The 23,267-nt window shown below is 29.4% G+C and overlaps 2 protein-coding genes across 5 annotated transcripts; one reads left to right on the top strand and one right to left on the bottom strand.

Moving 5' to 3' along the window:
• Positions 1–9,096: 9,096 nt before the first annotated feature.
• Positions 9,097–15,455, top strand: LOC109793822 (beta-glucosidase 46). 3 transcript variants are annotated; one of them, XR_002239382.3, is made up of 12 exons: positions 9,097–9,381; positions 9,520–9,586; positions 10,832–10,890; positions 12,703–12,778; positions 12,865–12,939; positions 13,025–13,112; positions 13,194–13,449; positions 13,771–13,886; positions 14,098–14,353; positions 14,436–14,503; positions 14,749–14,857; positions 15,047–15,186. XR_002239382.3 is itself a non-coding variant. In XM_020353297.3 (12 exons), exons 1-12 carry the CDS (start codon positions 9,196–9,198, stop codon positions 15,246–15,248), a joined length of 1,593 nt encoding a protein of 530 aa, XP_020208886.1. In that variant the 5' UTR covers positions 9,106–9,195; the 3' UTR covers positions 15,249–15,455. The 3 variants fall into 3 exon arrangements, 2 of the variants coding, with proteins under 2 accessions (XP_020208886.1, XP_029130434.1); XM_020353297.3 differs by having other exon boundaries at positions 9,106–9,381; positions 14,436–14,538; positions 15,047–15,455; XM_029274601.2 differs by lacking the exon at positions 9,097–9,381 and having other exon boundaries at positions 9,533–9,614; positions 14,436–14,538; positions 15,047–15,455.
• A 1,891-nt stretch (positions 15,456–17,346) lies between these two features.
• LOC109794998 (Pseudouridine synthase family protein) lies at positions 17,347–22,707 on the bottom strand. Of its 2 annotated transcripts, none has more exons than XM_029274608.2 (10): positions 22,398–22,707; positions 22,179–22,307; positions 21,833–22,087; positions 21,671–21,752; positions 19,932–20,047; positions 19,780–19,834; positions 19,443–19,554; positions 18,716–18,885; positions 17,949–18,300; positions 17,347–17,852 (listed from the first exon to the last, which is right to left on the bottom strand). In XM_029274608.2, the coding sequence occupies exons 1-9, from the start codon at positions 22,637–22,639 to the stop codon at positions 18,025–18,027; spliced, it is 1,437 nt and encodes a 478-aa protein (XP_029130441.1). In that variant the 5' UTR covers positions 22,640–22,707; the 3' UTR covers positions 17,347–17,852; positions 17,949–18,024. The 2 variants fall into 2 exon arrangements, with proteins under 2 accessions (XP_029130441.1, XP_020209981.1); XM_020354392.3 differs by having other exon boundaries at positions 17,347–17,858; positions 22,398–22,706.
• Between the last annotated feature and the right edge of the window lie 560 nt (positions 22,708–23,267).

Genomic DNA, 23,267 nt, shown 5'->3' with positions numbered 1-23,267 from the left:
AAAAACTGTCGAGAAAGTCGCACATACCTATAATGTTGTCGCGTACCAGTTCTACAGTCTGGGTACATATGATAAGGTGAAAGAGGTGAAGGAAGAAGAGAATAATGTAAAAATTGAGAGAATTAAAACTACCTGAAAATAGAGAAAGACAAAATAGTGCATGTAAAAACTGAAAGAAAAAAAAATGTTTGAAAAATAAAAAGAAAGTAACAAATTAAAAGTTGGAGGTATAAAATTAGAAAAATTAAAAAAAAACTGCAAATATTTTATAATTTTAAAAAAAAATAAAGGAGATGTACATATTAAAAAAAAAAGAGGTGTATATATATGAACCATATCCATTTTGAGCTTTATTTGGGCCAAAGCCCATGTATTGTCACTTGCCACTAAGAGCATCTCGTGTCAGATCTTATTGGAGTTCTTAAACATTGGAATATGCCAAGTGGCTGTCACATGTAAGCTACGTTGCTTAATTAAGTAGCAGTGTCTTAACGGAATAAAAAATATATTTTTACTGTAGGATAACAATTAATGGAGGAGAGACTGCATTGGAATAGAGGAAAAATATATTAATTATAGGCTCCATAGTTAAGTTAAAGAACTTAAATAAGAAATTTACCATTGGAGCAATATTTTGTAAAAATTCCTAAATCTTACATGGAATAATGGGGTCCATTAAAAAAATTAAGAAATTTACTTAAGCAACTAAGCATTGGAGATGCTCTGAGAATGAAAAAGATTACGTTCTACTGTATTTTATATTTCTTCTTTTCTTGTTGTTTATTAATTATTATCTCTTGAATAGTTGGGCCTCTGATATTTAGTACAAAAAAGTGTAATTAGCCCAACTAAATATTAAAAATATGTTAATCAAGTTCGATAATAAATAATTGATAAATTATAATTAATGAAAAAAAGTATTTGTGTAATCAATAAATAAAACTAGCTTTTTTATACTCGTTTTTATCTTCATCTTGTTAGATTTTGTAGTTTAATTAATTCTCAAAAGCTCATTTAAGCATAAAATTAAAATTAGTATTTTCTCATATATATATATATATATATATATATATATATATATATATATAGCAAAATTGAATTAAATAAGAGAGGTACAAGAAATACTCCAATCCATATACACAACAAAATCAAAGTAAGTAGTGGACCTCTGACATCAAGAGATATTTAATGAAAACAACACAATAAATGCAAACCTCCTAAAACCAATTTGCAAACATCATATAATAAAAAATCTTACACCAATTGGTAGAACAGTCAAACTAGCAATTCCAAAAAAGATAATTAGCTACAAAGTGACACCAATCACCATTATCAAAAGCATTCCTACAGTTAAGTCAAAATCACACATCCAGATAGCAATAATCACCAATAAATATCACTTAATAAAAATTAAGAAATACGAAAGGTGACTCAGAAAAAAAAAATGAGTATGAAAAAAAATTATATCTCGCTTTTAACCATTTCCAAGAATGCAATTTTATCATCTAAATATCGCTTAAAGTCTTATTTTATTTCTTTTAATTGTGTTTTATCAACAATATGAGAATAAATTGAGAGTGTGTTTATAAATTAATCAAACACTAAATAAGTAAGTTGTTAATAATAACCATTTCAAAAATACTTTCTACTTGGCGGCCACGAGAATCCAGTGAATTGGATACGTATGAATTATTGCGACAATTTTGGTTATTCCTATTTTCCAATAATAACATATTTATTTGCTTATTAAAAAATAATGAATTAATTGAGATATAACACCTTACTTGTCCAATAATTTTGAAACATTTTAGTTATGATGTCATACTTATTAATTAAAATACCAATGCTCTAATTTATACTTAGTTATACAAAGCTACTTGATTTTATTTAAAGTATAAATTGTAACGCCCCAAATTTTTGTAAAATTAGTGAACGAGATTTAATTAAATAAATTTTTGAAAGAATAATTGAGGTTTTTTTTTATATAATTAAATTATGAGTGTTTTATTTAATTATTAGAGGTTGCAAAATTATCATGTGCACGATTAATATTATATGAAGGGGTTTTTAATTAATATTTTTATTTTATTTATTTTATTTATTAAAGGAGGGAAATTGGTTTTAGAAAGAGAAATTTTGAAGGTAAGGTCAAATTTTGCACTTCTTTTGTTTCATGCTTGTTTTCTCTAAAACTAAAGAATTATTTGAAGAATAGGAAGACATTAGAGATTATCTTGGAACTAGCATGCATCTTCTAGTGTGTGTGTGCGTGTGCGTGTGTGTCTGTGTCTGTGTCTGTGTGTGTTGTGTGTATATATGTATTTAATGGATTCGAAATGTTGAATACGAGTGTATTAACATGAATATAGTGAACAATGAAGTTGCGTAAATATTTTAATTTTGCTATGAATTATAAAATTGTTACTTTGTTTATTTAAGTATATGTTGAATATGTTAGAATGAGATATTTCCTACTTCTCTCTATTTTTTGTTGTTCCACATTAAGTATGTTGCAGATAATTATTGTTATGATGACACGGGCAACAAGGCATGAACCTTGTGGGTTGTGTATATGTTCTAATAGGATGTGACACCATTGGACGTGTAACATAATATTTTCTCATTATCTAAGTTATGAATAATATTAGATATTTGATTTGTTTATCTTATGTACATTCTTAAATATTCTTTTGATTTATCATGTGTTAATCTTGTGAACGTTATTGAGCTTGAACACTATTATGGTTATCATATTTGAAATATTTTGAATATTGCCTTAAGTCGGTGGGCTGGCGGGTCAACCCACAAAGAAAAAAAACAAAAAAGGAAAAAAGGAAAACAAGAAAAGAAAAGTTTGCATCTTTATTTTGAGCTTTTCTTTCAACATATTTTTTTTCTTAATATTTAAAGGATCTACATATATCGGTGTATCTAAATAATAAAATAAATATCAAATTATAACTAATTTGACTTGATTTGTTTCACAACAAATTTCGAATTTGATACATAACAAAATAGGTATGTAATTATAATATTCATAGCTATTCAACATATTTACTGCACCACAAACTCAAATTACATATAATAAAATAAATAAATACACAAATTTATAGTTCAACAAATCACAAATGACACACTTAATAAATTTGAAATGACTTAAGTAAACTTACATTAAAAATAATAAATAAATCTACCCCAACTCATCATTTAGCTCAATGAGCTTACGAGTTAGGCAAGCTAGGATACTTAGCCCAACACACCAATTTTTGATGGCCATGGGCCATTAGGCCACCTCGTAGGCCATGACCCATTTTGCTACTTCTAGCAATCTCTACCTGCTTGTCAATGACAATGAAGACATCGTTGTTGCATCAGTCATCACTCCCATCCATGACGCTTGTTCCAACATTATAATCTCTCGTTTTCTCGCTCTCTTAGTCTCTTCAAGTTGTGAGAGTGCTTGCTTTGTGCTAGCAACACTTCCAAATGCCATTCCTTCCCATTGCATTCATCTTTAGGACAATCTAGGCACAAAGTTCCACTTATTAGTTAGGAAGAGATTTCGTCCCCCTAAAAACTCTTTATATTGACTTAATTTGATATATGAGAAAATTAAAATGAACATTTAAGAGTTACTTATGCCTACTGGTTTAGATGGATGGATTCTTGAAATTCTATCGACTTGAAGGAAAATATAAAATAAATAGTTTACATATTATTGATGGAAAAAACAATCTAAATTTTTTTAAATAGTAATAACCGATAATTATTATTTGTTTTAAAAAATAATTAACAAAGAGTTAAAGATAAACAATATAAAAACTTAAACGAAATAAAAATAATTTTTTTTTAAAAATTGATATATCATCATTAATCGACATATATTTATTTTATTAACACACTTTAAATAAGTTATTAAAACAATTCAATTTTAAAAAGTACAGGAAAAAATCTGTATCAATAATCATAAACGATTCCATTTTAAAAAGTAGAGGAAGAACTCCCTATAAATAATCATATATGTATCTATCACTCTTTCTTCTTTTGGACGGGAAGAACTCCCTATAAATAATTATATATGTATCTATCAATCTTTCATCTTTTGTCTTCTCTCTTAATTGAACTTTTTTAAGCATGGAACCACTTTGCAAGTTGTTGTAGACATTTCCAGAGTCTTATCATTCTACCTCTTTTGGAGCGTTGTAAGCTTTGGGGTACCATTGGCCTTGGCCATTGCAAGTTGTTGCCGTCCTTTTTTCTTTGGTCCCATGCTTTCAATATTAATATATTTATGATTAAGTATGTAATTGAGTATATAAATTCTTGTCAATTAGTTTTTAAATAAATTTTATTTTATTTTAGTTCTTAAAATATAATTTAAAAAAAAATTAGATGTGAAAGATTAAAATGTTAACGAGAGATAAAATTTAAAACTAAAAGTAAAATTCAGGAATTAAAATTAAGAGAAAAAAATGTTCAAAACTAAATATAAAAATTAACAAAAATTCAAGAATTAAAAACATTTAATCTACCAAATTCTTTTTAAGTCATATTTATTATTATTGTCCTATTTATTAAGGATATTTTTAAGTCCTATTTATTATTATTGTCCTATTTATTAAGGATATTTTTAAGTCCTATTTATTATTCTCAAATGGGATTTTTTTTATTCTCCTATTTATTACCTATTTTTTTTGGATTATATGTTATTGTTTTCTTTTTCTTTATTATAGTTACTAAAATCATAGTTGAGATTTTACTAGATCATGTATTGAGTATTTGTCATTTTTTAATTTAATATTTTTTTCTCGGTTTATTCTTTTGTTTCCATCGATATATTGAGAATTGTCGATATAATTTTAGTCGATTGATTGATTTAAGTGTATTATAGTTAATTATATGAATATATAGAATTTAGAAGATCAATCATAATTGTTTATGTTCAATTAGTAAATTAATTAATTGATTCATTATTTTTTCTTTTTTTTTATTGTTTAGGGTTTAGGGTTTAGGATTTGACATTAGACGTGAGTGAGATAAGAAACCTCCTGCTTCAATGGCGTTGGGTGTCCAGGGATGACACTGGAAATAAGTTGCATAATTTAATTTAAAGTGATGTTTAAGTTGTTTTATGATTTATAGATGATGATTAAGTTGTATGATGAAGATGATATGATGATAGTTCATTATGTTTCAAGTTGTATAGTATATGATGACATTTATGTTGTTAACTTGTAAGCTGATAAATGATTAGGTTGTAAAATTGTGTGTTGTTATAGTTGATGAAGTTGTTAGGCATATAGTGTATATACATGTCTTTGTTGAGATACATAAAAAATTAGAGGAGGGTAAAAGTTGTTTTAGAAATTAAAATATTTTATTATGCGAATATAAATTGCGGTGCTCTGAGAGTTTGAGTTAAAACCTTTTGGTAAGTAATCTAACTTCTAAATGGGTAGTTATTTTTAAAGTTGTCTCCTCTAAATTGCATGTAAAAATCTATATGTGAACAAGGTCGAGACATGCATGTTTAAAATGACCAACCAAGTGAGATACAAGGTTGGGAACTTAGTTTCCTAATTGAGTACTAAAAGAACTTAATATTTGGAAGGTAGTCAGTGGGCTAATCTCATAGAAGGTTTTGTGTTGTAAGTTAATGTCGTGGTAGATTCATACCCACATATTTTTCTACCCTGATAATAATACTATACTTCCTAATTTAAGTGACAAAAGTTGAGAAATAAAATAAGTTGTAAACAGATACTTTGAGAGCTCTGAAGTTGTTTGTATCTGACTTGGTTGCAATAGATCAAACACTGTGATTTGATAGGGTTTAACTACTTAAACTGTTTACATTTGTTGTTGAAGATCTCCATAGTTGATATGCGTGATGATGCATTTATTGTTTATTGTTGTTTATGTTTAACATGTTGAGTTGAACTTGATAAGTTGTATCATGTTGTAAGTTGTTTATATGGTAGTTGATGATAAGTGAAGTTGCATGGTTGACAAATTTAGTTACTTAAGTTGTTATTAAGTTACTACTTATTGCATGTTATCATGTATGTTGATTCTTTTCACAAGTTTACCCTTCTTTTTCTTATGGTCGAAATTGTAATGATCATATTTTGTATGAGAATAAGACATGATTAACAAGATTGACTTGTCTAGAGGTTGAGAGTCATGCTGAAGATGACTAGTTTTTGTGATGATACTACTCTTATGTAATTTTGGTCATGTATAGACACTTGATCGACAAGTAAGAATGGCAATGGAACGAGATAGGATGAGTATGGGTTTCAATATTCTCGTCCCCTATCCCCGTTTCCATAACCTATACCCATCATCGTTTCCATACTTGATGAGTATGAAATTTGCATCCCATTTCCATCTTTATCAAGTATTAAGTATACCCGTATTCACCCAAAAATTAATTAAATATTTGTTTTGTTAAGAAATATTTTTAAAAATTCAACATAAAATAACAATTAAAAAATTACATCAATTAAGTTTCATTTGAAATAAATTTATAATAAAGTAAGAATTACATAAATATTAAGTAAATTCTAAAAAGATATAAGTTTTTAAAAATTTAAAATGGGTACGGGTACATGACAAATATGTATATACCCATCCACATACCCATATATGATTCAATAAGTCGGATATTGCTCATACTCATACCCATGCATAGTTAAATTGGATTTTTTTTTTTATATCAAAGTTGGGGCATGTTCAAGCATTACCCATAGGTATATATTTACTTGTCATCCCTATCGAAGAATAGGTTTATTTTATATTCAGTGGTATTTTGTATAGATTGTACATATGTATAATAACTATTTTAAGTTTTCTATCATATACATATATTTATATGCATGAATGACCATGTATCTATTGTATGATAATCATAAGTTAGTTGATTTTTTTTCCGTAATGTTAAGATTAAATTATAATAAGTATAGTAACATATCAAGTTATTATAATCAAGAGTTTGATTAATCCAATACAGAAAAAAAATTATTAGAAAAATAATATTTATTTTAAATACTAATTTTTTATTACTTGTTGACTAGTATACTTACTCTCCCCAACAAACCTATTAAGATTTAATTGATAAAAAAAATCTTTTCAATAACTAATACCCAATTCCTTCACATGTCAACGTTCTTTAATTCTTATAATCCATATATATATATATATATATATATATATATATATATATATATATATATATATATATATATATATATATATATATATATAAAGCTTTTTTTTATTGCTTACACAATTCATAATATTGGTTTACGAGTGCCTATTTTATTAAATTAGGTTAAAACCCTATTTTGGTCTCTTATAATCTTTTTTTGTTTCAATTTAGTCCCTCATTAATTTTTTGTCTCAATTTGGTCCCAAATTAATTAATTGGTTTCAATTTAGTCCTAAATTAATTAATTGGTTTCAATGTGGGACTTTCCGTCCAAATTGCTTTAACGGTGTTAACTTTTGGCCACGTGGACGCCACGTAGATGCATACGTGGCATCCACGTGGATGAGAATTTTTTTGAAAACACATGGAGCCAGAACGGCCCGTTCTGAAACCGGAACGGGCCGTTCTGGGTGCATTTTTGGTGTGTTAATTTTTGCATCCGGAACGGCCCGTTCCAAGTGCAAAATTAACACACCCAAAATGCACCAGAACGGCCCGTTCCAGTTTCAGAACGGGCCGTTCCGGTTTTATTTTATTTTTTTATATATAAAATATTAATAATTTTATAAAATATATATTATTAATTATATTTTAATTATGTTATTATATCCAATAAAATAAATATATTAATATTTTTTTATATTTTATTTTATTATGTTTATCTTATTAATTTTTATCATTTTATTCCTTTAATCTTAAATAAGTTGCAAATTAGAAATATATATCTGATCTTATATATTTATATTTTTGTAAAAGTATATTAATATATATTAAGTTATATTTATCAAATTATTAGTTTATTTATAAAAAGGGTAAAAATATTATTGATATTAATTTATCAGTAATATTAAAATACTAATAATATATAAATTTTATTTATTTAGTAATAGTAAATATATATCATTTGATACATTAAAAAAAAATATACGTTAATTTAAATAAACAAACAATTATATAGTTTTAAAACATTATATATATATATATTAAAATTTTAAAATTATTAAATTTTTAATGAGAAAGACTAAAATTCCACAATTATGATATTTGAGATATTAAAATTGTTCAATTAAAAATTGTGAGACTAAAATTACACAATTATAATCTTTTAAGGACTGAAATTACTCAATTAAAACCTTAGAGATCAAAATTGCATAATTATAATATCAAAAACACAATTAAGTAAAGAATATTTTATTCACAGTTCTGGAACGGGCCGTTCTGAAACCAGAACGGCCCGTTCTGATTTCAGAACGGCCGTTCTGCTTCACTGGTGGTGTTTTAATTTTGCAACCAGAACGGCCCGTTCTGAAACCAGAACGGGCCGTTCTGTGTCCAGGTGTTTTCAAAAAAATTCTCATCCACGTGGATGCCACGTATGCATCTACGTGGCGTCCACGTGGCCAAAAGTTAACACCGTTAAAGCAATTTGGACGGAAAATCCCACATTGAAATCAATTAATTAATTTAGGACTAAATTGAAACTAATTAATTAATTTGGGACCAAATTGAGACAAAAAATTAATGCGAGACTAAATTGAAACAAAAAAAGATTATAAGAGACCAAAATAGGGTTTTAACCATTAAATTATTATGAATAGATGTTTAAAATTAAATTAAATAAAAATTTTAATATAATACCCCGAAACTAAGGATAATCAGCAGGAATTAGAATAGATACATAAAAAAATTATGTTTAATTTTCATCATTATTATTGTGCTTTTCTTACTGATATAAGAAAAAATACCAGCAACCAAAAGTTGATGAAAACTAAGTAAAATGTTTATAACTAAACGGTATTTCTGAGTTAATATAATTAAAATTAAAAAACCTAACTAACTAGCTGAATTATGTATATGAACCAAAAACAAACAAAAAACAAGGCCAATGATTTTGGTGTCAACTGTGAATTTCACTTTATGAGTACATTGACATTTCAATATATATTCGTTGATAATAGGTTCTTAATTTCTACATTTGATACTGCATGAGATTCCCTCAACACACATACACACAAATGATGGAGCTTCCACTCCTACCGCTCTTTGCACTTAGCTTTTGCTTCTCAATTTTCTTGGGATCCTGTGATGACTTTCTATCCGTAAAAGAGAATTCAAGTTCATCTCCATTTCCAAGCAACTTTCTTTTTGGAACTGCATCTTCTTCATATCAGGTTCTTTTGCACCTTTTCTTTATAGAATACAGACTATATATATATATATATATGTATATAATTAAGATTATATTTCTCTCACTTTTTGTTCTAGTTATCTTGAGTACTTAACATGCCAAGTCATGAATGATTTTTCAGTTTGAAGGAGCTTACTTGACTGATGGCAAGGGACTAAGTAACTGGGATGTTTTCACTCATGAGCCTGGTTCAGATTCTTACTCGTCTATTACTTGGTGCTCCATTATTTTCTTAAATATAATATTTAGTTGGAGGGAGGTAGAAAGGGAGAGAGCCAAGAGAAAAGGAGAGAGATGTTCATAAAATTTTAGGAGAAATAGAGGGAAATAATTTTTCGTATCATCTAATTTTAATTACTCTACTATTCCCGCTGACTTGAAGGAGAATGGAGATGATTTAAAATATTTTTAGTATAATATTAAAATATCGTTATTTTTTTTAATTTATGATTTTAATTAAAAGCATAAAGGTAAATTAGTTTTTAAAGAGAATTAGAAATTAATCGCTTTATTCCCTTCTTATCAGCAAGTCTCTTAAGGAAAATATATATTAATGTTTTGTTTATGAAAGAAACATGAAGGGGAAACAAAAGAATAAGAAGTGGGGAGAGAAAATAAGTAAAAAAATTAGATAATTATTTAATTGTTTAATAGAAGAGAAATTTTAAAAAAATGAAAGAAAGAAAATATAAAAGTATATTTATAAAGGATATAAATAGTCCTGATATATAAAAATGAAGTATAATCATATTGTTTGCATGTGATGTAATTATGATAATAATTTTAATTTTTTTACTCTTTGTTTTCTCCACCGAATTGGAGAGATCTAATTTTGGTGTAGGACTCGCAGTTTTTTTTTTTTTTTTTTCTCTTTCTTCTCTTGTTTCCATATATGTAGCAGAGGAAGAATTTTGTTTTTTGTTTAAAAAAGAAAAAAGAATATGCACTCCTTTCATTCCTTTATCTTCTTTCCTCTTTCTCCCATTCACAATGTTTACCTCGACTTGAAAGGTACAGATGCATGGAAGAGAAATATAAAATGCCAAAGGGGAGAGAGTTAAAAGAATATCATAAGTGATAGTATAATAGAAAATGAAAGAAAAAGAGTTAATCATCTAGTAACCAATTATATATTTTAACAATGTCATGTTAGTTATTTATTTAATAAAATAAATATAAAATAAAATAATTTAAAAAATATGATTAATTGTTAATGTAAAAAACTTTACATTAATAATATATAAATGATTAACTTAAAAAAAAATATAAATAAATAAGTTAATCATCTATATACTATTAATATAAAAAAAAATTATACTTATAATTAATTATAACTTTTAATTATACTATATTATTATAAACACATTGATTTACAAAATTAAAGAAAAGGTTTATTGGTATGGCTCACTCTATGCAGTTACGTCACATTGCAGGCAAAATAATTGATGGAAGTAATGGTGACGTTGCTGTTGATCATTACCATCGTTATCAGGTATCTTTCTATTTTTGCCCGATTAGCTCGGGCCCCCTGGTAGGAAAAGATTTGATAGCAAAATCGAGAATATGGACCCCAAAACGATTCCACTTTATACAAGTAATATTTTTTACCTAGATAAGAGTTGCTTATAAACAACTCTCTCTGTCATATCACTACTAAATCAGTACTGGCTCACTTTATAAATTTCTTAAATTTTAACAGAGTTGCTTGTATTAATAACTCTGCTAAAATTTAAACAACCCATAAAATGGATCAGTGCTAATTTAATAATAATGTGATAGAGGGGATTGCTTATAAGCAACCTCCACCAATGCTCTTATATATATGACCCAACAATTATATTTGTCTTCTTTTCATGGGGGTGTAGTCAAATTTCTAATCTGACTCTTATTTTGTCAAAATTGAATTAATTTATAGCCTCACGCAACAATTAATTATATGTCAAGTCAGTGTGTTTGGAAATCCATTTAAATTTTTTAATGCACAACACGTAGAAAAAAAAAGGTATATATGACGTTTAGTTCAACTGAAAAAGTCTAAACACACTTTATCACTTGAAAAAGAAAAGAAAATGCTGGCAACAACTAAGAAATCCTTGTGAAACTTTCATTATTAGTCACTCAAATAAAGTTAATTACTATTTGATTTTTTTGGTTTGATTTAATAGTTATATTGTGGTGATCGAATAGTGTTTAGTTAAATTATTTAAGCCCTACACACTTAAAGGAGGGATAGGATAGGATAGGATGGACCCTTAGTATCTAGGTATCTCCCTACAGGCTTGAACCTAACTTGTGATTGGAGAATGGAAATGCACATATTCTATCCAATAAATGCATAGGATATTTTGTGTCTATTTCTCTTCCTAAACAACATAAGTCAAAAATAATTCCAAGTTCCTTCAGACCTTGATGGCTTTCATTATTAATGTTCTTCAATATACTAGTGAGAGAAATAGTTTGGAAATAGCTTGCACTGTCAAAGAATTTATACCAGTCAAATATGATCATTTATAACTAAATGAGAATATAAACTTTTTTATACTATTAATTAAATTATTTTTTATTAATAAAAATATTATAACCTAAATTTTCATCCATCTATATTTCAACCTTTATCATTCAATGCATGACAAATAAACTTTTTTTTAATATAAAAGGCTTATATATACTCATGCTACTTAATAATATTTTAAATTTTTTATTTAAAATGTATTTATTTATTTTCTATATTTAACAAAATTATTTTCAAATTTTATGCCAAAAATTAAATGAACATATTTTTTATTTTTTTTATTTTTAGCAACTAAAAATTCATATATCCAATTCTTGATATAAGACTCTTTTTAACAACTTCACGATAATTGAAATGTTTAATTAATTTATTTGATGGATTTAAATTTGATAATAATTTGTATAATTTTTAGAATTGTCCTTAAAATTATTGAGAATTTATTTTCAAAGTTAAATAACTTGAAAATAACAGTAAATATATTTTTAAAGCGTTCTTATAAAAAAATTACTTATATAATTAAACTGTATTCAATCAATGTTGTTTAATCATTAGAAAATAATTTTTCAAGTTTAAACGAAGATCTTTGTGTAAGTGAAAAGATAAAATGAAACCAACTAAAATAAGACAAAAACTTAAATTAGATTCTAACGTTAGAATAAAAATTACTAGTAAATATTGTAAAATCTTATATCGAAAGGTTAATAAAGAATTGCTACTAAGAACTAATTCTTAGAATGAAAATGCTTTTGGCATATTGCTGGTTATTTAATGGATATTGAAATTCAAAAACAGGAAGACGTGAACCTTATGCACCACATTGGAGTCAACAGTTATCGTTTTTCATTATCATGGACCAGAATTCTGCCCAGTAAGTTTCTTTTTTTTTTTTTTTAAATAACAAGCTGCATTTATTTTTATTTTTATTTTCTAACTCTCACTCTAAATTGAATCCAGAGGGTAGATTTGGCAAGGTGAACTGGGCAGGAATTCATTTTTATAACCGCCTAATTGATGCACTTCTCAACAGAGGTTAATTACTTTGTGTGTTTATAATTTTATCCTAATATTAGCACACTATTTGATAAGTGAATAATTTGTGTTTTTGTGAAGTTAGGAATAGAACCTTTTGTGACATTATCACACTATGACATTCCCCAAGAACTTGAGGAGAGATATAAAGGTTGGCTAAGTGATGAAATTCAGTAAGTAAAATGTGTTAAAGAATGTGTTGCTAACTATTGTCAATGTTTGGTAAATGTAACGTTGATGGACCATGTCCTTAGGGAGGATTTTAGGTATTATGCGGACATTTGCTTCAAGAATTTTGGAGATAGAGTAAAATACTGGGTGACCTTGAATGAACCAAATGTTGCAAGTATTCGTGGTTATAGAACAGGGATGTGGCCACCTTCTCGTTGTTCTGCTTCATTTGGCAACTGCAGCTATGTTGGGGACTCAGAGAGAGAACCTTTCATTGTAGCTCATAACCTTCTCTTATCCCATGCCACTGCCGTTCATCTCTATAGAACCAAATATCAGGTAATATTTAAATAAGTTTCATCTTTGTTATACAAAATATTGTACAAATTCAATTCCTCTATTCATAAGATAATCTTGTGATCATATTCTTATTTTTATTCTTAACATATATAATATTTCTCCTCTTCTTTCTTGCCTTAATTTCTTTTCATAAATGGTAAGCCTAGAGCATGAGTATTAAAAGAATAATGTGCAAGAGTAGCATTATTATATCCTATAAATTGAGAGCACCAACCTAATGACATCTCTAGTTTTATTAGTTAAATGATCACCTATTGTGGTCGTATTAATTAATTTAATCATGTTCTACTTGAATGTCAGAAAAAGCAAGGAGGAAGCATTGGAATTGTGATGAATACTGTATGGCATGAACCCTTCAGCAACTCCTCGGAAGACAAGTTAGCTGCTGAGCGAGCTCAATCATTTTATATGACTTGGTAAAGCCTTTATTTTTGTTTATCCAAAAATAAATAGTTAATTTGGTCTCTAAATTTAGAAAATATTGTCATTTAAGTCTTTAAGACTAAAAAAAAACCAAATAAATATATAAATTGACAATTACATTGGTCTAAATTTTTTATTATAAAAAAAAGTGTGATTAAAGTGATTATCTCTACAATTTGCAAAGATGAAAAATGAATTGTGCAGGTTTTTGGACCCAATTATCCTAGGGGAGTATCCAGCGGAAATGCGTGAAATATTGGGACAAGACCTGCCAGCATTTTCAAGAAAAGATATGGAAAAACTCAAGAGTGGATTAGATTTCATTGGAGTAAACCACTATACCAGTTTCTTTGTAAAAGACTGCATCTTCTCTGAGTGTGAACCTGGACGAGGCTCTTCAAGGACGGAAGGTTATGCTCTAAAATCGCCACAAATGAATGGCATCAGCATTGGAGAACCGGTATATACATATGAAACTCTATATATAACTTTTCTTTATTCACGTTCCATTTGGTCAATAATATGTTAATTAATGCATATAGACTGCACTTGACTGGTTGTATGTTCACCCACAAGGCATGGAAAAGATGGTGACTTATATAAAGCACAGGTACAACAACATACCAATGTTCATTACGGAAAATGGTGAGCATTATGGACAAAATATTATTCTATAATCTATGATCACCATATGTCTATAGTTTTGGTCAATTTCTACATAATACGTAGTTGAGATTTTTAATTCATAAGAAAGAGTTGGAAGATATAAAGTGAAAATTGATCAGAACTAGACATATATGGTACAATAATTTCTCACTCATATGAACTTTTAATTGTGTTATTGTCTTTGCATAGGACTTGGGACGAGGGAGAGTTCCAATCCGACCAATAACGAAATAATCAACGATGTCGAAAGAGTGGATTACTTGCGTGGTTACTTGGATTCCTTGGCAGCAGCAATAAGGTGTTGGCATACCCTCTTAAGAAAATATACATACCAAGCTTCCACATATTTTTTCCTTAAATAATTTGTCACGTGTATATATATATATATTTGTTTCCCGTGTCTAATAGGTTGTTGAAGTGTCCAGCCTTGTTTTTTAAATAAGTGGAAATTGGTTAAGAAATTGTGAGTTGAAATTTGCATGAACAGGAAAGGAGCAGACGTGAGAGGGTACTTTGTGTGGTCCCTGCTTGACAACTTTGAATGGAGTGATGGATACATCATAAGGTTTGGACTTCATCATGTCGACTATGCCACTCTCAACAGAACCCCAAGACTGTCGGCAATTTGGTACAAAAATTTCATTGCTCTTCATGCCCCTCCTGCACCCACAAATGCCTCATCATACTAAAGACTCATTTTTTGCCTCATGAAACTAATTATGTCAAACAACTTTAATCAGTTATTTGAAAAAGCTAAATTTAAAAGATTTAGCTTGATTTGTGGGGGACATAAATAAAGCTTAACTTTGCCTCCCCCCTTTTTCTTTTTTTAACTTGTGTATACATAACTTAATTTTCATTTGTAATATAATACAACAAACTATTTGGATTCAACATATGATTATGATTCGGAGTCATATTTTATAAAACTTTAGATGGATGATTCAAACATTATAAAGGAAAAAAATTATATATGGTAATAGGGCAGTGACCCATGTGATACACGGACATGTTATTTTTAAAATTTTGAAGATGTTATTTCAATTTACGTTCTTATTTAAGAATTATAAAACAAAAAATTTAGAATTACAATTAAGAATAGGAACCTAATTTAAGTGTCAAAAAACTCCTTTAACTCTAATTGATAATATATAAAAATATTTAACAAAATTAAAATATTACTTAAGTTACTCATTTTACAATGACAAGATTCGAATTAATAACCAGATTTTCACTATCTTGTTTGGCATTAAAAGGAGAAAAAATGAAATAAAAATTATGGTTGTCATGAATGACGTGTGCATTCTTTAGTTTAATAAACGAAAAAACTATAAATATCTTATTAAAATTCAAAATATAATCAATTGACTTGAAAATAATAAATACTAATAGTCCGTTTGAGAATGCTGCTTCGGAAGGAGGAGAGAGAGAGGAGGAAAGATGTGTGATGAATCAAAGGGAAGAGAGAGGAAGACTCATGTTTGGTGTAATAGAAAAAGAAGAAAGAGGAGGTATTAAAACTGCGAGACCCGTGATAAAATAATTCTCCAAAAAGATGAGAAGAACTGAGTGAAAGTTCTTGTTCATACTTCAAACTTTGTCGATTTTCATTTTCGTCGATCTTCACGAAACTGTTTATCATGGTGCCACTTAGTTTTTTTCTTTTTTCTTCTCATCTTCATGAAACATGACTACAAGTTTATTATAATAAATTTATTTTGAACAATTTCTTTTATTAGATGTTATAGATATAATAAACATAATCAATTATCTTATGTAATTGTTTATATTTATATGATTTTTATTAATTTTTAAAATAAATAATTTAAATATAAGACTAAAAATATAAATATAATGATATTAATATATAAATAAATAAATAGATGAAACAAAAAAAAATATTAAATATCCTAAAATTTATTAATTTAATTTTTATTTAATTCAATATAAATTAATTAAAAAATTCTTTATTTTATTTCTCATCTAATTTTATTCAATTAAACAATTATAGATTTCACTTTATTTTTTATCAAATTAATTTTCACCTATTCTCTTTCATTGTCTCCTCCTCGTACCCCAAACAAAGCCTAATAGTATGTTTGGATGATAAATTTTACAAATTCAAGGAATTTTAAGTTTTTGGTATTTGAATTACTTTGATTTCATTTTTCATCATTCTTAAAATATTTTGTTTGAATAAGTCAATTCAAATTTATCAAATTTTAAATTGTTGGGTTGGATATAATAATTTGATTCCACCATGGTAAATTTGATTTTAAAATATATTTATATGTTGAGCTTCTTAAATTAAATTTTATAAAAATAAATATTAGCTAATTTTTAAATATTTAATAATTTTAAAAATTAATATTAGATAATATTTAATAATTTTAAAAATATTTTTGAATATTCAATAATTAAAAATATGAAGAGATAAGAGATAAGATAAAATATATAAGTGAAATAATAATAAGAAAAAAAAATATGAGGAATTTCAAATTCTTACTTTTTTGGGAAAATTTGAAATTCTATTATTTCAAGGAATTTCACAAATGCTTGAATTTCAAATTCCTTATAAATTCTTCATCCAAACAAGGTATTTCACCTCAAAAAATTTGAAAATTTTCAAATAAATGAATTACTCTATTTAAATTTCTCATCCAAACACACTATAAGGGATGCGTTGCTTGTTCATCGCACGGCATGACTACAATGAGATGCTCCCATAAAATTTGGTTGAATAAAATAGTTTGAAGAGAACTCCAAAATGGCAAAATCACAAGCTACTTAGTCCAAGCAACTGATTGTTGAGCATAAATAAGACTCCCTAGCCAAAACGGGAAATGTTTGTACAAACATTTTGAGATTGACCTTAGTTTAAGGCGTTAATAACAAAACTTAATCAGATGTTTCCAATACGTAGTGACATTTTCTCAGTTCTTCAATCTCTCCTAGTAAAACTAAAATATATAAACTAAATTCTCTTCTCGAAAAGACTTTATCCAATTATCCGTGAATATCCTATCCTCTGGTTTACCTGTTCAGACTTGATTATGCTAGACAGGATGCTACCAGGCTCACCATTATATGACAGCATGCACAATTTAAATCCCTATATGGAGCTCCTTTTCTTTCCTTTTTATTTGGGTTTGTCTCTTCAAACCAGCAACAGTCTCATCACCTTCCTCTACAACCTCAGGGAAATATTGCTTTCTTATCCCGGCAGAAGGAGAAACTATCATACGGTTACAGACTAAGAGTGATCCATGGCCGCTCTTCTACATGTTGAATATCTGCATCTGAATATAAAAACGTTTCATTTTTCAGGCAAAGAAATCAGTTGTAACACCGAATCAGTATGTTTTCGATTTAAATGATAGTATACTCACGTAAAATTGAGGCAAGATGAAAACATAACTATAAAGGTGATCCCTGTCCTCAACTCCAGCAGTCATTTCAAGCATTTTAACTCCTCCACCAAGGTGAACCAGCTTGGTAAAAGTGTTCATCGTCATCCCATGAAATTTGACATGCTTGAAGGCCAATTGCAACACTCGGCTCTTTTCCATGTTGTGAAATCCAATTCATAACAGCGGTTTCCTTTTCACTCTCACTACTGAAATCTTTCTTGTATTTTCCAAATGGATTAAGTCCGGGATTACTGATATCCGCAATTGCAGCTGGCATATACATGGAATCACCAATTAATGGTGCCCTGCATGCAGCAAATTGAGCTCGAATCTGCATTAAAATTTAAGTTACTATTCAGGTACAAAACATATTTTTATATTAAAACCCTCCTTGCCACAAGTATATTCCAATATTAGAGACCCAACAATGGCAAGAAACATATACTTTACTGGAACCCTTTATCAACTGTAGCAGTCGAATAATTGTTAACTAACAAGGATAGCTGGTAAACACTAAACAGTGTTCAGGTCATGATGGCATGACAAGAAAAAGAGATGTACAATAAAGTAGGACATGAATTGCTTATCAGTACTTGAGGATTAGAAATATCACTCAACTATATCTTCATTAATTTTTTGAATTTATCACCTGTTTATTTATTCTAATGTGCTGACACATGCTTATTAACAAAATAAAAACCCTTTGGTAAAAACACAAACAATACATAAAATGACAGCTAACACACCTGATGTGTTCGACCAGTAAGAAGGTTGATTTTGCACTCATAGGCATAATCTTGAGAAGGCCACCCACAGTCTTCAATACAATACTTGTCTTGAACAGCAGTAGTTGGCCAGGGAACCTTTCTGCATTCTATGACCTCAAGTCGACACAGATGCCATCCCTTGATGAATTCTGCACTCAATAAACCTATTGGGTTGAATCCACAATACAAGACCCTTTTTTGGAAACTTTTTACCCATGTCACATAGCAAACAAATGTTTCAAAATTTAACTTTTGATGGAAATGTCTCGTCCATTGACACATCATGCTGCTGTAGTACACTAGGCTAGGCTAAACCATTCAAATTATACTCAGTCAAAGAACATAACAATCATTAATGTTGACTAGTTTACTAATTTCTATCTTGGGTTATGCACCTAAGCAAAGTATACATGGTTGAAAAGTAAATACTATGTCAATTTCCATCTAAGTAGTTTAAAACAAATATATTATTCTTAAGAGCATCACTCTATCTTCTATTATTCCTTTTCAAGGGGTGGAATATTGATCATCAAAAGCTAAATGTCCCAAGTTAAGATTATGAGCCACCAATACCATGAGGCATGGTTTTGGCTTCTCCTGAAAACTACTAAAACAAACAGGGTTAACGGAAGCACACTTCATTATCACTATTTAGCTACTTCTAGAACAATCATTATTTGCTAATCACTACAACTCATGTGCTTACCTTCAGAAATAAGTCTAGGAGCCATGTTAATAGGACGCATATAGTGGGAAATGATTCCAGTTGGCAAAGGAGATGCTGCAAGAGCAAGATAGAGCTTCTTCACCTTTTTCTCCTGAAAAAGTGATTGCACGAGTACTAAATAACATGAACAATGCATACAAGATTAAATTAATTTTTATTTTCACTTGGTGAAAAAGGAACTCATTTATACAATAGAACCCCATCTCATGATGAAGACCAAATAGCTCATGCCTTATAGGAGTGTGCCTTTTCATGTAGTATAAGAACAGTAGAAGGTTATTCTAGCATAAGTTATGAAATGACAACATAGACATACCCTGATTTTGCCATGAAAAACAGAGCAATACTCTTTGGTCCTAGCCAATACCACGCTGCATGTAAATAACATTCCATTACTATCTCTGTGTCTGGCGGTCAGAATGACAAGGTGCACTGGAGCAGTAACTACTTTTAACATAAATGCAATACCAGCCTTCAGTGCAATTATCAATTTGATGGGTAGTTATCAAAGGGGTTGTCATTCCCAAGGCACGAGTTGCAAAGGTTGCACAACTTTCTTCAATGTTGTCAGTAGTGCCACCAACCTAACCAAGATTTAATAATTAAGAGAACCCCTAAATAATTAATTAATTAATTAATCATGTAAATATATCAATAAATTTAAAGACATAAAAAAGTTGTTGAGTCTCAAAATTAGACAATTAGTAATTATAATTAAGGTATAATCCATTTACCAAAGATTGTTAACACAAGTGATTTGGCATTCCATAACCAAAGATTAGGGTTTGATATTTGATTTGAGCATGAAGACGTGACTGAAGGTACTACTTTATTCCTATAAGAGTCAACCCAATGGAAAAAAACTATACCTCCTTATTAAACCCAAAAAAAGGTATAACCCATTCAAGGCTAGAATAGAACCTGAATAAAGTAAACATACTCCACCTTAAAGATGACCATTACTGTTTGATACTTTTCTTCACATATAAAGCATCAAACCTCAAATCAATCAAAATATATAAATTATTGAGATTGCTATATCTATATTAAACATTGTTTCACAATATCATTCTTCCTTGTTAAGGATGCAAGTGAATGGACCTAAAAGACTCAAAAGATGGAGAAATTGGGAGGATAAGAATTATAACTTAGAAAAGACATTTTAAATCTCACCTATTCTAGAAAGAAATAAACAATCTTTGAGGATTTTGATGAGGGCTTTTATGGTGTTTTATGTTAATTAAATGGCATTTTGTAAATTTTTGCAGTATTACGATATATTTTGTAAAAAACAGATATTGGGTTGTATATAACCTTGGAGTGACATTAGTAGGGTGCTTCAGAATTTTATTTTGATGCTAAAGTGTTCCTTACTAGATTATAAAGCATAAATCCTCATAGGAATTAATACCTTATACTTTATAAAATAATTTATTGGAAATCTATTTAAAACGGTGATAATGATTTCTTTCAGATACAATGTTCACTTTAAGTGATAATCGATAATTAAGGAAACACTAGGTGTAAAACTTAAACTAACTTTCTTCTTCTGAACTTTCATGCTATTTCATGCTATTTTCTAAAAAAATTCTAAACACGAACCTAATTAGATTTAACAAAAAGTGCTAAACATCCTTCCCTAAAAGATGCAGCTCCTCCTGGTTTGCATTTACCCTAGAACCAAGCAATCAAACCTGAAGCTATGTTATCGTAGGTTTCAGGTCTCAGGTACTACGCTTCCCTTAGCCAGATAAACACCTTCAACTTAAAATCTTTTTACCCTTGTTCTTTGCCCCCAACGCACTTACCATCTCTCAAACTTAAATCACCTTATAAAACCTAATTTTCAGCCTACTAAATTCTAATTCCATCTTATCTTATAACCAATACATTCGACTAGTCTAACCTATCTTAATGTTAGATACAGTGCAATTAAGTTTACAGTATGCTGAAGCTGAAATTTTGGTAAACAGCGGAAGATTTACAGAAATCTAAAAGTACGGGAAAATAGCCAATTAGCCTAAGCCTACTTTAAATAACAATTTTCACTCACTAGATGTAGAACACATGACCATTGGTTATAAAATTTTCAAGATGCCGCACTATCTGTCTATCTAGCATACAAAATTACAAAAACAAATACATTGGGCACATATACGAGAATTAAAAAAAAAATTTGATTTCATATTGAGGGATTGATTACGTACAGATGTACCAGCAGGTTTATCCAAAACTACATAGGATTCCGCCACAGCTATGATCCTTGATTTCCAATCAATCTCATAACACCTAAAAAACGAATTGAAATGTCAAACAATATCTTGCCTTCATAATCTCAAAGCCAATTCCAACAAGCATTCTGATTGTACCTAGGAAAACGTTTGGGATGGACATGCACTCGCAAATACGTCCCTGGCTCAACAAATTGATCCACGTGAATTACGCGGAAAGTTTTCTGCGCCTCTCGCACAGTTTTTCCTTTGATGGAAGCTCTTTTGCGCAAGACCGAAGGTTCCGTTACTTCTTTGAATATCCTAATTTGCTCCTCAGTAGCATTCGGAGGAGGCTGCGGACAAACAAGAGCATAGTACACAGCTCCAAATTGGATCAGATCTGAAACGTACCTTCACAGAATGAAACATGGCATTTAATCCAATTTATATCAAGAAATTAACGAATCGTATGTTACGCAGAGGCACAGAAAAACACACTTACAAAGGAGGAAGATCGAGAGCCTTGCAAATGTGCTCTAAAACAGGTCCTCCTTCGGTTACGACTAGGTGTTCAATTCTCGGTGGAGTTTTGTGCGAAGGACATGGAAGCAACCGGTCATAGTTCGGGAAACTTAAACAGAAGCAAGTTCAGTATCAAGCAAAATGCGAAAGTAGTTGAAAGATAATACCTATTGGAGAATCAATGAGAATGTTTGGGCACCTATCGGAAGAAGAAGTGGCGGTTAAGTTTCCGGCGTCGGTTGTTGAGCATTCAGATTCATCGGCGAGTGCGGTGTAACTGTTGTGTGAACTCCGACAGCACCAACTCGGAGCCTGCTTGTTTTGGCGATAGCTGAGAACTGCTCGCGAGACGCGAAGGGCGCGCGCCGCCGCAGGCACGGCGAGGCTCCGGCAGCCGCCTGCGAACAACATTGACGCTACCGCCACTGCCACCGAGCCCATCCTTACTCTCGTGTCTTCGACTCCGAGCTTCTTCAAAATTAACGGGTTGGGGGCGGCTTTTGATTTGAAAAATATAGGCCCGTTTTTAGAGAGATCGAATCTTGGGCCCCCACAAATGAACTGGGTTTTATGTGAAATTTTTACTTAAATAATATTTTTTTTAAAAAAAATTACAAAAGTATCAACTGTGCAGGTTTATTTACCAATGTAGAACTGTTTACTGTTTATGCTCAGATATATTCTCTATAGTTCAGGGATAATTGTACGTTTTAAACGCCAGATATTATCTTAAGTGATTGTCTAAATATATTATTTATAGCTGATATTAAATGTTTCTTAACTTCTAAACATTAATATTAAATATTATTTCATGAATCCTGATTAATTGATATTATTATAATTTTTATGTTAATTTTATTATTTTTATTTATAAAAAAAAATAATTTAATCTTTTTTTACTGTTTGCCCAGAACGGGCCGTTCCAAAACCAGAACGGCCCGTTCCAAACAAAGGTCTACTTCCTGAAAACGTCCTCCGGAACGGGCCGTTGCATGGCCGTAAAAAGGCCTCTGTGTCTTTAAGCAGAACGGCCCGTTCTGCTTTCGGAACGGGCCGTTCCACTTCCAAA

This window comes from Cajanus cajan, chromosome 1 (genome assembly GCF_000230855.2).
Source record: "Cajanus cajan strain Asha chromosome 1, NIPB_CcT2T_4, whole genome shotgun sequence".
Lineage (NCBI taxonomy): Eukaryota > Viridiplantae > Streptophyta > Magnoliopsida > Fabales > Fabaceae > Cajanus > Cajanus cajan.
Note: the sequence above shows the minus strand (reverse complement) of the source record. Positions and strands in the feature narration are given on the sequence as shown.

Excerpts from the sequence above, each read along its gene's own strand:
- LOC109793822 (XM_020353297.3), top strand. The coding sequence starts at position 9,196 with ATGAGATTCCCTCAACACACATACACACAAATGATGGAGCTTCCACTC. Across the intron at positions 9,587-10,831 it reads TGTTTTCACTCATGAGCCTG|GCAAAATAATTGATGGAAGT; the intron begins GTTCAGATTCTT and ends GTCACATTGCAG. Across the intron at positions 10,891-12,702 it reads ATCATTACCATCGTTATCAG|GAAGACGTGAACCTTATGCA; the intron begins GTATCTTTCTAT and ends ATTCAAAAACAG.
- LOC109794998 (XM_029274608.2), bottom strand. The coding sequence starts at position 22,639 with ATGGGCTCGGTGGCAGTGGCGGTAGCGTCAATGTTGTTCGCAGGCGGC. Across the intron at positions 22,308-22,397 it reads GCCACTTCTTCTTCCGATAG|TTTCCCGAACTATGACCGGT; the intron begins GTGCCCAAACAT and ends CTTCTGTTTAAG. Across the intron at positions 21,753-21,832 it reads CATCCCAAACGTTTTCCTAG|GTGTTATGAGATTGATTGGA; the intron begins GTACAATCAGAA and ends TTCGTTTTTTAG.